At 27.9% G+C, this 18,094-nt stretch overlaps 1 protein-coding gene across 1 annotated transcript; it reads left to right on the top strand.

Moving 5' to 3' along the window:
• The first annotated feature begins 280 nt into the window (after window positions 1-280).
• On the top strand, window positions 281-16,680 carry LOC117168222 (E3 ubiquitin-protein ligase TM129). The gene is made up of 6 exons (XM_033353703.1): window positions 281-597; window positions 5,315-5,564; window positions 5,691-5,880; window positions 7,947-8,141; window positions 8,282-8,430; window positions 16,253-16,680. The coding sequence occupies exons 1-6, from the start codon at window positions 399-401 to the stop codon at window positions 16,374-16,376; spliced, it is 1,107 nt and encodes a 368-aa protein (XP_033209594.1). The 5' UTR covers window positions 281-398; the 3' UTR covers window positions 16,377-16,680.
• The last annotated feature ends 1,414 nt before the right edge of the window (window positions 16,681-18,094 follow it).

Below are 18,094 nucleotides of genomic sequence, written 5' to 3' on the forward strand. Positions count from 1 at the left end.
ACTGACGTGGACTTACACGTCACATAAACGTTCTCGTGTAATTTTTCGCATATTTTTATTTTTTACACGCGTAAATTCAAGTGTATTTATATATACACGTAAAATTCCACAGTCTTTGACACGTGTCTTTCCTCGGGTATTTTTTCAAGTGAAATTCAACTTGGATTTTCCGAAATTCACACATTTCGCATCGATAGCAATGTGTAAATCTCGTGTAAATCCACGTGAATTTTTCGGTTTAAATCCCATTCCAGACGGCGCTAGAATGTTGGCAGCACCATCGACATATCTGTCAACAAGACAGGTCGATATCGTAATACATAACCTAATATTCTTATTTTTTATTTTTTTCTGCTAAAAACTGTAAGGAAAACATTAAGGATTATTTCTAGTTTGTCATGACTGTGTATATTTTCACTGTTTTTTATATGTTACTCTCAGCATGTATTATTTATCCACCAATCGAGTTTGTGTCAGCTGGCATAACCGTAAAAGACATTTTCTCAAGTTGGTTAGGCAGTGAAAATGAATTTTTCATACAGTATCACATAAAAAGAAGTATTGCAACGTTATTTGTTCATTCTGTGCTTCCTTTTGGTAAGTGAGACATTATTTGTACGGAGAAAAATAATCAAAATCGACCGGTATTCAAATAATTAAACGCTTGCATTGTGGTCAAAAGGTTAAGTTTATTCGTTAAAAAATGTTGAAAACCTATTTCTTAACATTGTCGGAGCTCGAAGAAGAAAACAATACAATTAAATATTATTTATTCAGCATACACTATATAAAATAGGTAGGAATTTCAAAAAAATGAAAACTAAAAACAATTTCTTATAACTATGTTGTTTAGGTTATGGTTTTTTATTGTTATTTTGTAATGTTTCCTTATTTAATTAATAATTTCACACATTTGGCCGAGAACGAAAATTCGTGATTTTTATTACGCGGATCTAAATTTTGTTCTTATTTTTTTAGGACCTGGTCTCATTGTGACTATTTAATTCAATTTCAAAAACCTGACAAGTGTGCAATTTTATTAATATTCAAAAAGAAAGGAAAACATCAAACTGCCTGCAAAAATTGAAAGTTCTGGAGATAATCAAAAATAATTAAAATATTGTTCAGATGGTACATAATTTTTTAAATAAAAATTTTGACCTCGAAGAAGATATTTGTATATAATTTATAAAATTAGAGAATGAACATTCAATTTTATTATTTTATTAAAAATTCATTTTTGGTTGAATATTAACTATGTTATGTCGAATATTCGTCTTCTTTGGCAGAATTAAACTTTTTGTGGTTTCGAATTCAAATCTTTTTTAGAATATTCATCAACTTCATTTAAAAACTTGTTTTGTTGTTCCAAAAATGAAATATTTTGTTGCAAATTCGTTTATTATTAGTTAAAAATTCAACTATTCCATTTTGTTGTTATTGAAAATCCATGTGTTTTATTGAAAATTAATTGCCTTGCTCAATAATTCAGTTTTTTTTTTGTTGAAAATTAGTTTCTGTCAAATTTTTTTTTTTTAATTCGGTTAAAAAAATTTTTTTTTCACAAAAAATAGAATTTTCAACAAAATACATAAGCTTTTAACTGAAAAAGATAAATTTTCTACCCAAAATGGAATAGTTGAATTTTTAGTTTAAAAATTAATTTTCAACTAATTAAAAAAAGATATATAATTTTTGGTTGAAAATTCATGTATTTTGTCCGAAAATTCAACTATTTTGTTCAATTTTTGTTCGTAAAAGATTCATTATTACAGTTGAAAATTCATGTCTTTTTTCAACTATAAATATATTTAATTTCATTTAGGATTTAAAATTGATATTTTGAAGTTGAAAATGCATGTATTTTTTTGTAAATACATCTTTTCTGGTCAAAAATCAGTTTTCTTGTTTGAAATTTTTTTTTTTGCTAAAGTCTCCTCATTTTAGTAGACAATTCTTTTCTTGAGTTAAAAATTAATAGGAAATTAATCTTATTAGTTGAAAATGTATATTTTTGGTTGAACTTTACTTTCTTTATTTGAAAATTTAACATGGAAGTATAATTTATAACGGTCAGGGAAAATGAAAAATTGGTCAGGCAAAGTTAGTGAATTTGGAAATTGGTATTTCGTAGCTACCATGCTTTTTTACGTAAAGTGCTTGAAGTTCAATTGTATTAGGGGTGTGGAAATTAGAGGTTGAAGAGATTGAGATGTAGGATAATGTCCTGATTTTCCGATAAAGCCATCTGGTCACCCTAAATATAAAATTAATATTAATTTAAAAATTTTGTATTCCGCAGGATCTGTTGTGTAAAATAATATAAAATAATAACGTGGACATTAATTTTGTTAACTGATAAAAATGTATATCTTAACTTTCGAATTAATATATAATATTTTTGCATAAATAACTAAAATGTTGCATTTTTGTCATTAATGGGCGGCGAAGAACACTAACATCACTTAAGTTCTTCAAAATTATAAGTTTTTTTTATCAAAAGTACCGATTTCCACTATAAACGCCAGGGAAACTAAAAATTGTTCAAAAATTGCTAATTTAATGACTCTGATTGGCCTGTAACATTTGAAGGAATTATTTGATTGGATTTCCCTTTGGTACCCTTTATACGGATATAAAAAGAAAGTGTAAGTTCGTTAGACAGCTTTTTTTGAAGAAATTTTAAAAAGTTGGAGCATTTTGCAAATGTTTAATGCCACTTTTTTTATGATTTCAAATTTGTTTCAACAGCTATTTATAGTATACCAAAATACGAACAATTTATCCCAAATGCTTTTTTTATAAAATAAAAATGACTTAAGTTATAGCATTTTTAAAAATCAAAAAAAAGAGAAAAAATTAACATTTGAGTCCAAAAAAGCGTGATACGAGAAAAGATCAAAAGAAAAAAAATTTCTTTTTCAAGGCCCTACAAGACTGTATAAACAACATTTTGAGTTTTGATAAATAAAATCGAAAATTCTCATTTTTATCGCAAAAAAACTAATGAAATAGCCACAACTCCATTTTGTGGAAAGCAAAGCGAGATACGGAAAGAGATGGATTGACAAAAATTGTGCACCTGAAAAACAATAGCAAATTCTTCAGGAATTACTTTTTTGTAGGATAAGTAGTTTTAATTTTATTTTTGAAAAACAAAATTGAAAATGGAGAAATTATATTTAAGTACAACGATACAAGCTTCGCGAATAAGTGAGACAAAATTTATTCCCCCAAAAAAGATTTACAAATTTTTTACGAATTTAAAAATTATAAAAACAAGGCAATAAGAATAAGAATGTTACAATTTCCATGCATACTATGAATTGTAATGATATAAATGTATTAAAATGATACATGTTTCAGCACAGATAAGAATAAAATTTAACGCAAAATAAGAAACAAATTTAAAAGTAATCATGATAAATAGAATTTGTACTTTATTTTTCAAAATTTAGATACCCAATTCCAGACAGAGGTACATAAAAAATGTATTGTATTTGATATAAAAGGTTTAAGCATATGCATAAAATTTGACATTTTGGGCAAAATCGAGTGCTCAGCACGAGATACGTCATGAGAATGTGTTCGCTAAAGCCGGAAGAGCTTTAGAAAAAGAGAGTTCACAAACGTAAAATTACAGTTATCGATTCGTTGATTTTTAATTCTGTAAGTTCTGTGCCCGAATGTGGGAGAAATGCAAAAAGCGAACGCGAAGTGCGAAAATCAATAATCGCGCGCCCTAGGCGCGCTCAAACTTGCAAGCGATGGGAGCCGCACACACATCGCGCGATGAGAGTGTGCCAACGCAGCGGGCAAATTTTTAAAAATTGAAAATAGCCTTTTCTAAGAAAAAGAATAAAAAACCAGAACAAAAAATTGTTACACATTGTAAAGCTTCTTTGAATTCCGTTAATTTTTAGTTTAAAATAACCGATATCGGTGGAAAAACCTTAAATTAACTTTCAATTATTTGGTCAATCTTTGAAATGTATACTGATCTGTCGGCCGAAAACCATTAGCTTAACTTGCCACTTCACAACACTTTTAAATCTTCTTTGAAATTTAATACTTCTTTAATAAAAGTATCAATTTTCCTTTTAAAACTATAACGCAATCTAAAATTTTTGAAACATTGTAAATATTCTTTGAAATACATATTAATAATTCCAGACAAAAGACATTAAAATAAAATAACCAAAAATTGTTTAAAAATTATTAATCTTATTCGAACTATAATGATTTTTGTTTTAAAATATCAGTTTTTCGTGTAAAGCCCGAACGTAACCTAAAATTGCTTAAAAACGATTAACTTTTGAAATTAAGATATAAACAAACATGATCTAAAATGATTGAAAATTTGCGAATTTTCATGATGATTGTTGGTTAAAAATGCCAATATGCATTAAAAAAAAACGAACACAAACTAAAAATTTACGAACTATTAAGTCTTCTCGAAACCTTCTGATTTTATATTGAAATTCTTTTCTAAGAGTACTAATTTCAATGTATGGAGAAATCACTCTCACATAAGGTGTTCTATTATTTTTCTTATGAAAAGGGATTATTCTGTAAATTTAATATACAAAATCTCAAATTTTAGATACAAAACAACTTTTAGTAATGAAAAGTCAATCAGGTTTTGAACAGTTGTGGTTGCAAGGTTTTTGAAACATATCGTAACACAATTTTTTTTTTAGAAATGTTATCAATTATAAACTGAGCCTGTACAAATCGAAGTAGGATGATGACATAACGAAACATTTCATTTTTTCGTTGTTTTGAATTTATTGACCTTACAAAATTGAACTCTACACCTGAAAACAAAACATGTCGGAAGTACAAAATTATATAAGTAAATCTTTAACATCAAAATCATAATTGTTTAAAAAATGTAATATATCAGGCTTAAACTTAAAATGATTTTATTCTACACCCGAAAAACGTATTTTAAATAATAATTTAATACTGAAAACCCCTACACATTTTGAGTTACATTTTTACTATCAGAATTTGTATAGTAAAATTTAATGTATTTATTTTGATCGAATGTCTGAAACTGATCAATGTATTAAAAAAATTAAACTAACATATAAGGTTTCAGAATGGATTTGTAGAATTGATTGTGTATAAAATTTGAAGGTCCAATATGCAAGTTTTGTTTGATGTTTTATAATATTTCCATTAAATGTAAAAGAAGTTAAATGAATCATCCACACTTGTTAAACGTTTCTAAAATTTGTTTAGTCCTAATTTTAGAGTACTAAATTTAATTATAGTATTGAATTAAACCACTCATTTTTATTAAATACAGGATATCTTCTTGGTCTTGTACTCTTTGGAAATATTGAAACAGCAAGAATATTTCTTGGAAGTGATAATCCTTTATGGCCAACACTTGCTGTGTGCTCCTTAATTGGGCCAATTTACGCTGTTTATAAAGTTTTGTGCTGGTCTAGAAACAATTGGGCAACACATCCAATTGCTGAAAGTCTTGCAGTATATTGTAATAATAATACAAGGTGGATAAGTGTCGCTTCAGACATTAATATTGAATACAGAAGGTAATAAATCAAACTTTCTGATACAACATGGCAACCACACCAATTATGAACTGCTTTTAAACTTTAATTAAAAATGGCATAAATTAAGTTAAGAGTTGATAGCGAAAATTAATTTGTAATTTTCAGGATAGACAAAATAGTGATAGACACAAATAGTGTCACACGCATAGTAGCAACTGACAATTGGATAATTAAAATCTCACCTTACAAGCTGTATGTTGCACATCAAAGTGATACTGCTTTGATTGTAAATAAAAGTGATACTCATGTCATGTCGCCGACAACCAGAGGTGAAGTGCAGTTTGTTAATATTGAGGTAAATATTTCAAAAGTAACTTAAAAATATAATTATCAAGTTTATTCTTTAAATTAAGTTTTTCTTAAAATATACTTAAAATAAATGAAATAATTTTAATATGCGGTGATATTATATTTAATTATATGGGTAAAAATTCAGCAATTGAAAAAATCATTCTTTTTCTTTCAAAATTCAACTAATTTTGTTAAAAATTAACTTTTTTTTGGTGAAAATTCGTATTTTTTGCATAAAAATTAAATATTTTTTAAGGATTTTTTTTCTTTTTTAACTGAAAAATCTGTATTGGTTGACAATTAAACCATTTCGTTGAAAATTCGTGTTGCTATTTGTTTTACAAAAATAATGTATGCAACAGAAAATGTAACAATCCAGTTTTTCTTAAGAATTGTTATTTTCTTTTTTTTAATTGAAAATTCCTTGTTTTTCGAAAATTAATCTGTTTTAGTTGAGAATTCAATAAGTTTCTTGAAAATTCGTATTTTTTGGTGGAAATATGAAGTATTACACTTTCCGTTAAGAATTCATTGTTTTTAGTTGAAGATTCATCTCCTTGTTGCAAAATTGAACTATTTTGTAAACCATACATTTTTTTGGTTTAAAATTATTTTTTTAAACTGTAAATGTAGCTATTCTATTTTAGTACATTTTTTTTTTAGTTGGACATTCAACTATTTCATCAAAAATTCAGGTATTTTGTGGAAAATTCGTCTTTTTCGTAGAAAAGTAATCTCATTAGATGAAATTTCATATTTTTGGTTGAACATATAATGTCCTTGATTAAAAAATTAACTATTCTATTTTTGGTTAACATCTATCTGAAAATTAGTTGAAAATTAGAATTTTTGGTCAGAAAATTGATCCTTTTTGTTGAAAATTCTACTATTTGGTTAAAAATTTGTTTTTTGGTTTGCTATAGATTTATTATTTTACATAAAAATGTATTTATTTGTTAGAAAATTTAACCGTTTTGTTGAAAAATCGTTTTTCTATTTGTTTTGAAAAATTAATTTGTTCAACAGAACATGTAACTACTCCAGTTTTGTTTAAAAAGTTGTTTTTTAGTTTGAAATTCATTTTTTTGGCTAAAAAATTAATCTGTTTTAGTCAAGCATTCAACAAGTTTCTTGAAAATTCGCATTTTTTGGGTTGATTTAACTGATTATGATTGAAATTTATCATCTTTTTTCATAGAAATATGAACTACTATACTTTTCGTTGGTTCGTTTGGTGGAAAATTTAACTATTTCATTGAAAACTCCTTTTTTGTTGAAAATTAATTATTTTAACTGAAAATTTCAATATTCCATTTTTTGTTAAAAAAATATTTTTTTTACTTAAAAAAACAAACTAAATCTAATAAAAATTAGCTGAGGTTGTCATGTGTTTTCTTGAAACTTCATCTTTTTTCGCTATAAAATTAATCTTCTTGGTTAAAAATTTATCTGTTTTATTAAAAATAAACTGTTTTTGTTAGAATGCGTTTTTTAACCGAATATTTTTTGAATTGAGAATTAATTTTTTTAGTTGATTTTTCAAGTATTTTGTTGAAAATGTGTCTTTATTGGTAGAAAATTAATCTTCTGAGTTGAAAATACGTATTTTTGATTGATAACTAAACTATTTTGTTAAAAATATGTTGAAAATGGAATAGCTCTAAGTTGTAATATATGTGGATTTACTATTTTGTGTAGTTAAAATTTCTCCTGCGCAAGATCTTGAATTGACCCCCTTTATCTCCACTCTTATAAAAAGCAGTAAAATATTACTAAAACCCTCCATCCTCCAAATCGTCTTTGAAAATTTGTGTATGAGTTCTTATAAAATTTCGTACGACTGTTGTCACTAAAAGCCTTTGAAATAAATCTAGAAACAAATATTTTGTTTGCACTAACATTAATAATCTGATAGGTGTAAGGTTCTTTTTATACCTGAAAGAAATAATTTTAACGTTCAGGAAAAATCAAAATTTGGTCAGGGAATTTCGAAATTGGTGTTTTGTAACAAACCTGACAGTATATAAATAATAATTATAAATTATAATGAAAAACCGGTTCCATAAAAAGGTAAAACCGACAAGAATTGGAGCTCAATCTTTCACCATTCGACTGAATGCTTTGGATTTTAAAGACTTACAAGACAAAGTTTCAAGACCAATTACGGTTTTAGAAAATGTTACGTTCCACAGAACTGTTCTGGACAGGTTTATTGACACCTTCAAGGAAGAAGTTGCTAAGAATCCCTATTACGAAACCGCACAGGTAATCAAACCTTGAAAAATAATATTTGAAATCAATTGAGTTTACAACCTGTTGAAGTTTTATGAGACTATGATTTCCGGGTATCATTTCCATGAAAATGGTTTCCAACCAAATAATTTATATTGAATTAAAATTTATAGGAATTAGAGCAGTGTATCGGTTGTATGCAGACGACTTCAAATGTGAAATTAAACAGATTATGTGAAAACGTCAGCGAAGCTGTTGGTCCTGATGCGTGTGTTGCCTGCTATTGTCGTCCAATGTGGTGCATTGAGTGTATCGCAAAGTGGTTAGTACGCTTTATTAAAAAAATATATATATTAAACTCAAGATCTTATTAAATACTCATCGATACCTCCATGTTAAAAGAACCTTTCTCGGAGTGCAAGTCTAAAACACGACCGCCCTCTCTAAACTAAACGCTTTGCTATTTGAGTGGGCTCTCTCGTTTAATATAATATTTAGAATGATTTTTAATTCACTTTAATTTTCTTGAGTGCTTTGAATTTTTTTTTCTTTTGACTCGTTTTGAACGGTATGAAATGGCTTCAATCTCTTTCAAATTCATTTGGATTTATTTCATTTCTTAAAAATCTTTTGAACTCCTTGAAATCTCTGAACGCCTTGAAATCTCAGATTTCAGAGAATTCTCTGAATCACTTGAATTCTCTAAATCCCATGCATTCCATGAATGAATTGCCTTAATTCATTCTATCATTTTAAAGTCCTGGAATTTCAGGATTTCAGAGAATTCTTTAAACAAATTTTATTTCTGTAAAATATGCGAATTATTGGAAATCCTGGAATACCAGGACTTTCAAATAATGGGAAGAATTTAGAGAATTTGATAAATAATAAAAAATATTTCAAAAAATTTTGATTTGGAACAGGAAAGTTAGAAGAAGGCCTAATTATAATTCTGAGTTTGATCAGGGCTTTTTTAAAAGTATCTTTTTTTAAATCAGAATAAATTTGTTTTTTTCAGAAAGCCCGTTACATGTAAAAAATGCTCTATTCCAAATCAAATTATCATTCTTTACTTCCTTAATGTATTCTGAATATTTTTTATTAATTTTAATTTCTCGATTGCGACGTATTTAGCGATTTCAAGGAATTCCTTGGATCCTATGAACTCCTCGAACTCTCTGCATTCCTAGAATTCTAATAATTTCCTGAATTCTCTGAATTACTTGAGTTTTGAATTTTTTCTCGACCCATTTAAGGATTCCAGGGAATTCAAACAATTCCGTTTAATCTCTGAATTCCTTGAATCGTCTTAATTCCTCGAGTTCTTAAAACTACATGCGTTCTCTGTATCCATTCATTTTCTTAGTTCCATGAATTATCTGAATGTTATAAATTCTGTAAATTCCTTATAACATTTTTAAGTTCTGGAATTCCATGATTTCGGCGAACTTGAAGATTTTAGAGAATTTAAGAAATTTCTTGAATGCTCGAAATTCCTTAAACTAAAATATGCAAACTGAAAGTAGTTTCATATATTTTATTTCTCTGATTCTGATTTAGAATAGGGAATTCGTGAAAAAGTCATAATTCTGACTTGAAATAGGGAATTTTACAAAAGAATTAAAAATCTTCCCTGAAAAAGTGCCTGGGTATTTCCGTAAACAATTATAATTTTCTTTTTAGTTCACTTTAGCACAGAAATTTTAATTAATATTTATAATTTTTACGTTAGAATAGGGAGTTTCTATAAAGAATTATAATTTGACTTGGAACGGATAATTATTTACATTAAGTGGAAATTTTCGAAAATAATTTTAATTCTGATTCAGAATAGGGAATTTAACAAAAATATCTGTTGAAATTCAGAATTATAATTCTTTTTCAAAATTCTGTTTTAAATCAGAATTGCAATTCTACAGAACAAAAATGATCTAATGTTCCAAATTAAAATTAGAATTTTATTTCCAACATTTCCGGTTCCAAATCATAAATGTTTGAAATCTTTTTAAATGCTCAGAAATCAATTTCAATTTTTTAAAAATATATATAAATATCCTAAAATCTTTAAAAATCATTTGCAATTATTAAAATCTTTTGAACTATTTTAAATTAAATGCGAACAATTTACAATTGACCGAGAGAAAATCTACAATTCAAAATCAATCTTGTACTTGAATTCCCCTAATTACTTTAATTCCCTTAATTACTTGATTCCTTTAAATTTATTTAATTTTCTTAATTCCTTACATTATCATGAAGTCCTGGTATTCTAGGATTTCCACGAATTCAAATATTTCAGGGAATTCAAGGAATTTCAAGGAATTCAGAGATTTAAACATACTCAAGAAATTCAGAGAACTTATAAGATGCCAAGGAAGTGATAAATATTTAAATCATTTTTTTACATCAAATATTGTTTGCACCACGGAGGAAAACGTATTTTTTATCCTAAAACCACAATATACTATTACAGGGTTTCTACCCTACCTGGAAAACCTGGAAAACCTTGAAATTCCAGAGATTTCTTTTAAGTGAGGGAAAGGTTTCTTAAATTGCAATATATTGCAATCAACATAAAAAAATTGTTTTAAATTTAAAAGTCATGCCTATAATTAATTTATTGAATTACAATATTTAATTCAATAACAATGACTCTTCATTTGCAAAAGTAGCTCTATGTTACTTCATTTAACTATTTTGTTGAAAACTCGTTTTTTCGTTTAAAATTAATATCTTTTAACTGAAAATTTGACTTTTCTATTTTTGGTTAAAAATTTGTTTATTTTTAGTTGAAAATTCAAATACGTCGTGGAAACTGCATGTATTTTGTTAGAAATTTGCCAGTTTGTTGGCAATATTTTCTCTCTTATTAACAAAACAATCTTTCATAGTTAAAAATTCAACTCACTTTGAAAAGTCGTCGTTATTTTTTTACTGAGAATTTAATTATTACAGTTCAAAGTATACCTATGTTGTAGAAAATTATTTTTTTTTTATAATAATTTTTTTAACTTAAGGACATGTGATACGTACAGTTTCCCCGGCTTTTTTCCACAAAATTGGAAATTTTTAAAAACTGAATTCGGAGATGCTATAAAATATCATAACGGACGTCCCCAGACTCTTTTTTGAGGGATAATAACAAAAAAATGTATTGTGCTAAATAAATATTTTATGCATATGCATTATATTCAGGTTACGTCGTTTTTCATCTCGGCCTTTTCGACAATTTGGAAATTATTTATGAAATAAACTTTTTTGATTGGCTGCAAACAAGCTTAGTTCCGAGAGATTAGTTACAATGTTTATTTGTAAGTCCAAAGTTTTCGGCCAAAAAATTGTGTAGTTTGGAAGTAACGCTCGTTTGAATTGTAACACACATAACCTCGAAATATACACGCACGTTGTTAGCAATGTAAAAAAAATTTTGATAAAAAAACACAAAAAAAGTGTGCGGGGACGTCCTTTAGCATGTTCGCTATCATTTCCAAGATTTTGATGGCAAAATATTTCTTATCCTAGGAAAAAATCCGGGGGAATCTAACACTGAAAAATTCGATACTATTTCCTCAGCGCTATGCAAATTAATCACATTTTGCTAAATTAAAACTTTTTTTAATTAACCTACAAAAGAGTGTGTGGGGACGTCCTTTAACTTGTTCGCTATCATTTCCCAAATTTTTAAGACAAAATATTTATTATTCTCGAAAAAAAGCCGGGGGTACTTAAAACTGGTAAAATCGACCATTTTCTAAGTATCACGTGCCCTTAAAATGTAATTATTCCAGTTGAATATTCAATCACCTTAGTTAAAAATTCATCTCCTTAGCTTAAAATTATTTTTTTTGTTACTGAAAATTTAATTATTAATTTTTTGGTAGAAAAATGATCATTTTTAGTTAAAAAATCGTCTTTTTTGGTAGAAGTGTCCTTGGTTAAAAATTCATCTTTTTGATTTAAGATTCATCCATTCCAATGAAAGATAAATCATTTTAATTGAAAATTCATCACTTTGTTTGAAAATGTAACTATTTTTCAAACCATTTTTGGTTAAAAATTTATATTTTTTAGTTCAAAATTAAACTATTTGGTTGAAAATTCAACTATTACAGTTAAATATTCATAATTTTCGTTCAAAATTCATATTTTTGGTTTAAAATTAAACTATTCCAGATGATGATCCATCACTTTAGTTACAAATTTATCATTTTGATTAAATTTTTTTAAACTGAAAAATAAACTATTCTATTTTTGGTCAAAAATTGATCTTTTTATTCGAAATCCGAATATGTAATTGATAAATTGTTTATTTTATTTAAAAATTTAACCATTTTGTAATAAATTCGTGTATTTTGTTTTATAAATAACTTTTTTATATATAGAAAACTAATCTTTTTTGAAAATTCATGTTTTTTGTTGAATATTCAAGTATTTCAATTAAATATTCATAATTTTATTTGTTAATTTATCTTTTTGGTTGAAAATTGAACTAATTCAGTTTAAAATTCCACAATTTTAGTTGAAATTAATCTTTCTGGTTTAAAATTCATCTATTTCAGTGAAAAATTCATTATTATATTAATTTTTTGACTGAAAAATAAAAAATTCTATTTACGGTTAAAAACGGAACTTTTTTAGTTAAAAATTCAACTATTTCGTTACAAAAATTTATATTTTGTTGAAAAATTGTCTTATTTGGTAGAAAATTAATCTTCTTGTTTGAAGCTTCATCTTCTTTCGTTGGAAATAAAAAAAAAATAAAAAAATTTTTTTTTTATCTGCGGAAAAACACTTTAAGGGGGTGAAACAGCTCCTCAAAGTTAGGGGTTTCAAGTATCGATTGTATAGTTTTGTTATAAAAACCAAATTGATTTCGATCGAACCTATTGGAAAAGTTTCCTTGTGATGAAAGATGAATAATGTAGTTTTCTAAAAAAATATAATAAAGGGGGTAAACCATCCCTAAATATGTTTCAAGTTGCGTTAAAAATGTTTTAATTCAACGAAAGACACTTGAAAAAAAATATATTTTGCACTTGAGTCCAAAATAAAGTTGAGGTGTTTAACCAAAAAAAAAAATTTTTAATTAACGAGGGTGGCCAACCTCTAAAACTTTTTATTTTGTGTTTATGATAATATATACTTTCCATGCACAAAAACAATTGGGAAGATAGTTATATAACGAAGGAAGTAAAATAGAGTTCATCCAACATGAATAAAAAAATTAAGAGGGGGTAAACCACACCTGATTTATCTGCAATATATCCGCTTTTCTACTATGCGTATTTTAAAAGATTAGTATATCTTGGCGAGTTTAACTGTTTATGCACCAAAGACTAAAAGTTAATAAAATTATTCCTAACATGTACATTAAAATAAGAAAATCTAAAAAGTATTTTTGTTGTTCCCGTTGGAAGAATATTAAAATTTAGATTAAAAATCACCTTCTTCTGTCGCAAGATAAAATTTACCACAAAATGTACAATGATATTGTAGTTGACAACAAATAATGAGTCCTAGCTCTGAAAATATTAAGTAAAGATGATAATATATAATTTGATGAAATTGTAAATTTTAAAATTATTTCTACAGGAACGACATAAAAGATTTAATATTCATTCTCAATTATTCTATTAATGCACATGCGGTTACAAATTTTATCCTGCAAAAAAGGTGATTCATTTGCAACAGATCGCATACCTTAAAATTAAGCAAACTTTGAAAATAATGCGCACAAGATTTAAATAAAAAGGTTAATAATGTTAAACCATTTAGGGGTAGTTACCCTCTTTGATGCTCTTTTTTACATTCTCACCATTTATGATTGAGAAAGTATTAGAATTGTCGGAAATTTGACATCACACTTTTTCCACGAATCTCCACGTTCTGAGACCCCCTGAATCCGAAAATCAGGTTTTCACGATGGCGTCTGTCTGTCTGTCCGTCCGTAAACGCGATAATTCTCGAAAAAATGAACGAAAAATTCATATTTGGCGCACTTTTTTTAGGTCCTAAAAGAAAGGACGAGTTCGTTAACCAGCCATTTTTCATAAAAATTCAAAAAGTGAGCGCATTTTGAAAATTTTTGAGACCACTTTTTTCTGAATTTGAAAATTCTATTTACGGATATTTATAATATTAAAAAGAACTAACAATTTACCCTTCTGACTTTTTTCGATAAAAAAAATTTCAGAGTTATTGCGTTTTCAAAATTTTGTTAATCAACCGAAAATTGAAATTTGAAGCCGAAAAACGCACGATATAAAAAAAAGTCAAGAGAAGAAAAATTTGTCTTTTTGAAATCCCTACAAGATTATCATAACCAATTTTTTGATTTTCTTCAAAAATCGAAAATTAAAATTTTGATTCCACACAAAATAATGGAAAATAAAAAATTCCATTTGGTGGACAAACTATGTAGGATACGAAAAAAGATGAATTAACAAAAATGGCTATCCCATAAAAGATCTACAATTTCGTTAAAAATCACTTCTTGATAGGACGCGTACACAAAACCTGTTTACAAATGTCTGTCGGAAATCGAGCGCGCAGCGCGAGTGTCACGATGAGAATGTGTACCTCAAAGCCTACAGAGCTTTGAGAAACTTAATCTTTGACTATACTTAATTAAGTAGACAATTCAGAATATGAAGACGCATATAAATACTGCCATTTAAAAGAGATCTTTTTGATAAAGTTTTTTTCAAGCGTTCCAAATGCAAATAATAAATATCCGAGCGCGAAGCGCGAGGTAACCTATTATCGAGCGCGAAGCACGAGACCCAACCGTCGCGCGCCCTAGGCGCGCTAAAACATGCGAGCGAAGCGATTTGCGCGCGTAGCGCGCGATGAAAATGTGTCCGCGAAGCGGGCAGATTTTTTAAAATACATTAATACCTTGATCCTCTTTTTTGTGTGCAACACGTATTTTCTTCGGATTTTTTTCGTCAAGTTTAGATTGATTTTGCAATTCTATACATATTTGGGAGGTGGTTTATCCCCACGTAATTTTTTTTATTAATGTTGGATGGACTTTATTTTACTTCCTTTGGTATAAAACTTTTTAAAAAAAAAAGAGTTTTGGGGTAGCTAACCCCGTTAATTAGTTTTAAAAATGTTTTCTTTTCGAAACCCAACTTTATTTTTGCCTCAAGTGCAAAACAGATTGTTTTTAAATTTTTCTCTGATGAATTTAACCATTTTTAGCACATTTAAAAATATCTAGGGGTGGTTTACCCCCGCATAATTTTGTCATTCATGTTAGATGGACTCTTATTTTACTTCCTTCGTTATAAAACTAATTTCCCAGTTTTTTGTTGCATGGAAAGTATATATTATCAGACACAAAATAAAAAATTTTAGGGGTGGTCTCCCCCATGAATTGAAAAAAAAATTATTTGATGAAATTCGTCAGCTTTATTTTTGTCCCAAGTGCAGAATATATTTTTTTCAATTTTTTCTGTGATTTTACACATTTTTAGCGTAAATTTAAATATATTTAGAGGACTTTTATACACAAAGCTGTACAATCGACACTTGAGACCCCTATCTTTGAGGAGCTGTTTAACCCTGGAGTACCTACCTTGTTATTTGGAAGTTAAACTCTTTTGTTAAGATATCATCTTTTTGGTTTAAAATTAATCTATTGCAGTTGAAGATTTATAATTTTAATTAAAAATTCATCACTTTGGTTGAAAATTTGCTTTGTCTAGTAAGTGGTCAACGCATCCTAAATGAAACATGATAATTGAATCCTTAAAAACTGAAAAAGCATTATCATAAACTCGCGAAACTGTATACATATTCCGAGTTCATTAATTTAAAAATGCAAAATATTTGAATAGCTCCGTACTGTCAGAAATTATACCTGGAAAAAACTTGAGATACCTGGAAAACCCCCTGGAATTAACAGAGAGTTTTCTAGCAGGATTTGAGTAGACATCCTGTATTAAAACGCATAATAAATTTTAAAAATAAACGGTATGATCGAGGCTAATTTCCTTATTTCTATCATTACATAAATATGAGAAGTTTCCCCGAAAAAAAACGGTATTTTTCGAAAATCTTTGTACTCTTCAGATCTTGTAAAAAAGGAAACTAGAAAACGAGAGAGGCCTTTTGATATTTCTCTATGTATGTTCCAGGTTCGCATCAAGACAAAATGAAAATGCTACGGAAACATGGCTATCTTCCAAATGCACATGTCCAGTATGCAGAGCCAAATTCTGCCTTCTCGACGTTTGTTTGGTTAGAACTCTAAGTCAATAAAAAATTATTTGTTGCATAAACCAAATGGACCAAAAACGCACTTTAAGTGTCGCAAAAAGAATAGAAAAACAAATATAAGCAACAACGGGACTTTATGAAAAATAAAGTCAGCTTCAAGTGATCTTGTCGCCTATACTTGCTCCGAGTTTATATTGAATATTGTTGTTTACTGTAAATAATGTCAAAAATCTAGAAATTATATTTATGTAACTACTTGTGTGAAAGAGTTTTTTGACAAGCATTTATTGTTGAGAGCATTGATCTTGAAATTTAAATAAATAATCGTAATTTTTGTACTGTCTAACATTATGTTGATTGATGGCATTGGCCAATCTCGGGATATTTTGTCATCGGGTCCCACTGAAAGAATTTAAATTTTATTAAATCAAAATAATGAGTTAAACGCTTAGAGTTATAAGACATGTTCTTTCTTCCTTTACTTTCTGAATATTTTCGCTATTCTGCAAATTGCCCTCAATCTCTCTACTGAGATCCATCGAAATAGGACTTTGTGGTGAAAAAGTGTCCTTTTGAACTTCTTTTCGGCGTTTATTCCTTTGTCGAAAACGTCCCGAATTTGAAATTGAAACTCGGCGTTTCTCGTCGTTCACTTCAGTCGTTATTTGCACTTGATTTTTGCTTCCAAATAATTCGGCAAAAAATTTTCTTGCAGCCATTTCAAGAAGTCCTACAAATTATTATTGTATTCTATTATTTCAACGGCATTAAAAACAAATTTATCCTTTCTAGAATCCCGAAAGAAGAATCTGATATTATCATAATAAAATCCATTAGTAATCAGACAAGGAATATGATATAATTGATCAAATCTAACATACAGGACAACTAGAAATACTATACTTTGCTGCGAAATAAATGAATAAAAGGAGCGATTGTAAGCCTTTGAAATTTTCAATTAACTTGTTACACTGTTTATAATAATTTACAAACAACAAAATCTTACAAGTGGCAATGAATAGAACGATACCTTTTCTCCGGGAACAGCTTTTGCGATTTGTTTTTGATAAACGAAAAAATGGTCTGCTTGAAATCACAAAAGGCAAAAAACTAATCACTGATAATACTCGGACAATGTTATATGCGAATAATCAGTTGTTATCATTTTGCGTGTGCTTCATCGCTTAATGCACTTGGCTATGATAAAAGGTGTAAAGTCTATATTTTACGATTGGCTTATACACAAGAGAGGGAAATAGGAACAAAAATATACTGAAAGAAGGAAACCGGAGATTATTACAAATCCGTTAGGTTATTCGTTTTAATGATTTAATACTGATCATAGAAATATAGTGCATTAAAAACGTAAATCATCATTTAAAATTAAATTATATTTGCTTATTTATAACTGTTAATTCCATAGAAATTTATGTGCGATGAATCGGAAAAACAAAAGTTTGGAAATCGGAAATTGAATTAAGTGGAAAAGTAACGTATGAGGACCTTAAAAAGTATAATCAATTTCGATTCGATCGATAAACGCCTTGTTCTTACGCGTTAAGAAAATATGTTTGAAAAACTTCTTATTTACGTAATTTTTCTATTTTTGTATGTCAATTTTTTACATTTCTGGAGACAAGCGAGTCCTAAAATTTTACAGATTTTCATTTACAGCCTCATCTACAAAAATGTAGAGAGAATTGTTGCAGGTATCTGGAACGTTTCTAGTGGTAAATAAACGATAGAAAAAATGTGATTAC

The sequence above is a fragment of the Belonocnema kinseyi genome, chromosome 2, assembly GCF_010883055.1.
Source record: "Belonocnema kinseyi isolate 2016_QV_RU_SX_M_011 chromosome 2, B_treatae_v1, whole genome shotgun sequence".
In the NCBI taxonomy this organism is placed as follows: domain Eukaryota; kingdom Metazoa; phylum Arthropoda; class Insecta; order Hymenoptera; family Cynipidae; genus Belonocnema; species Belonocnema kinseyi.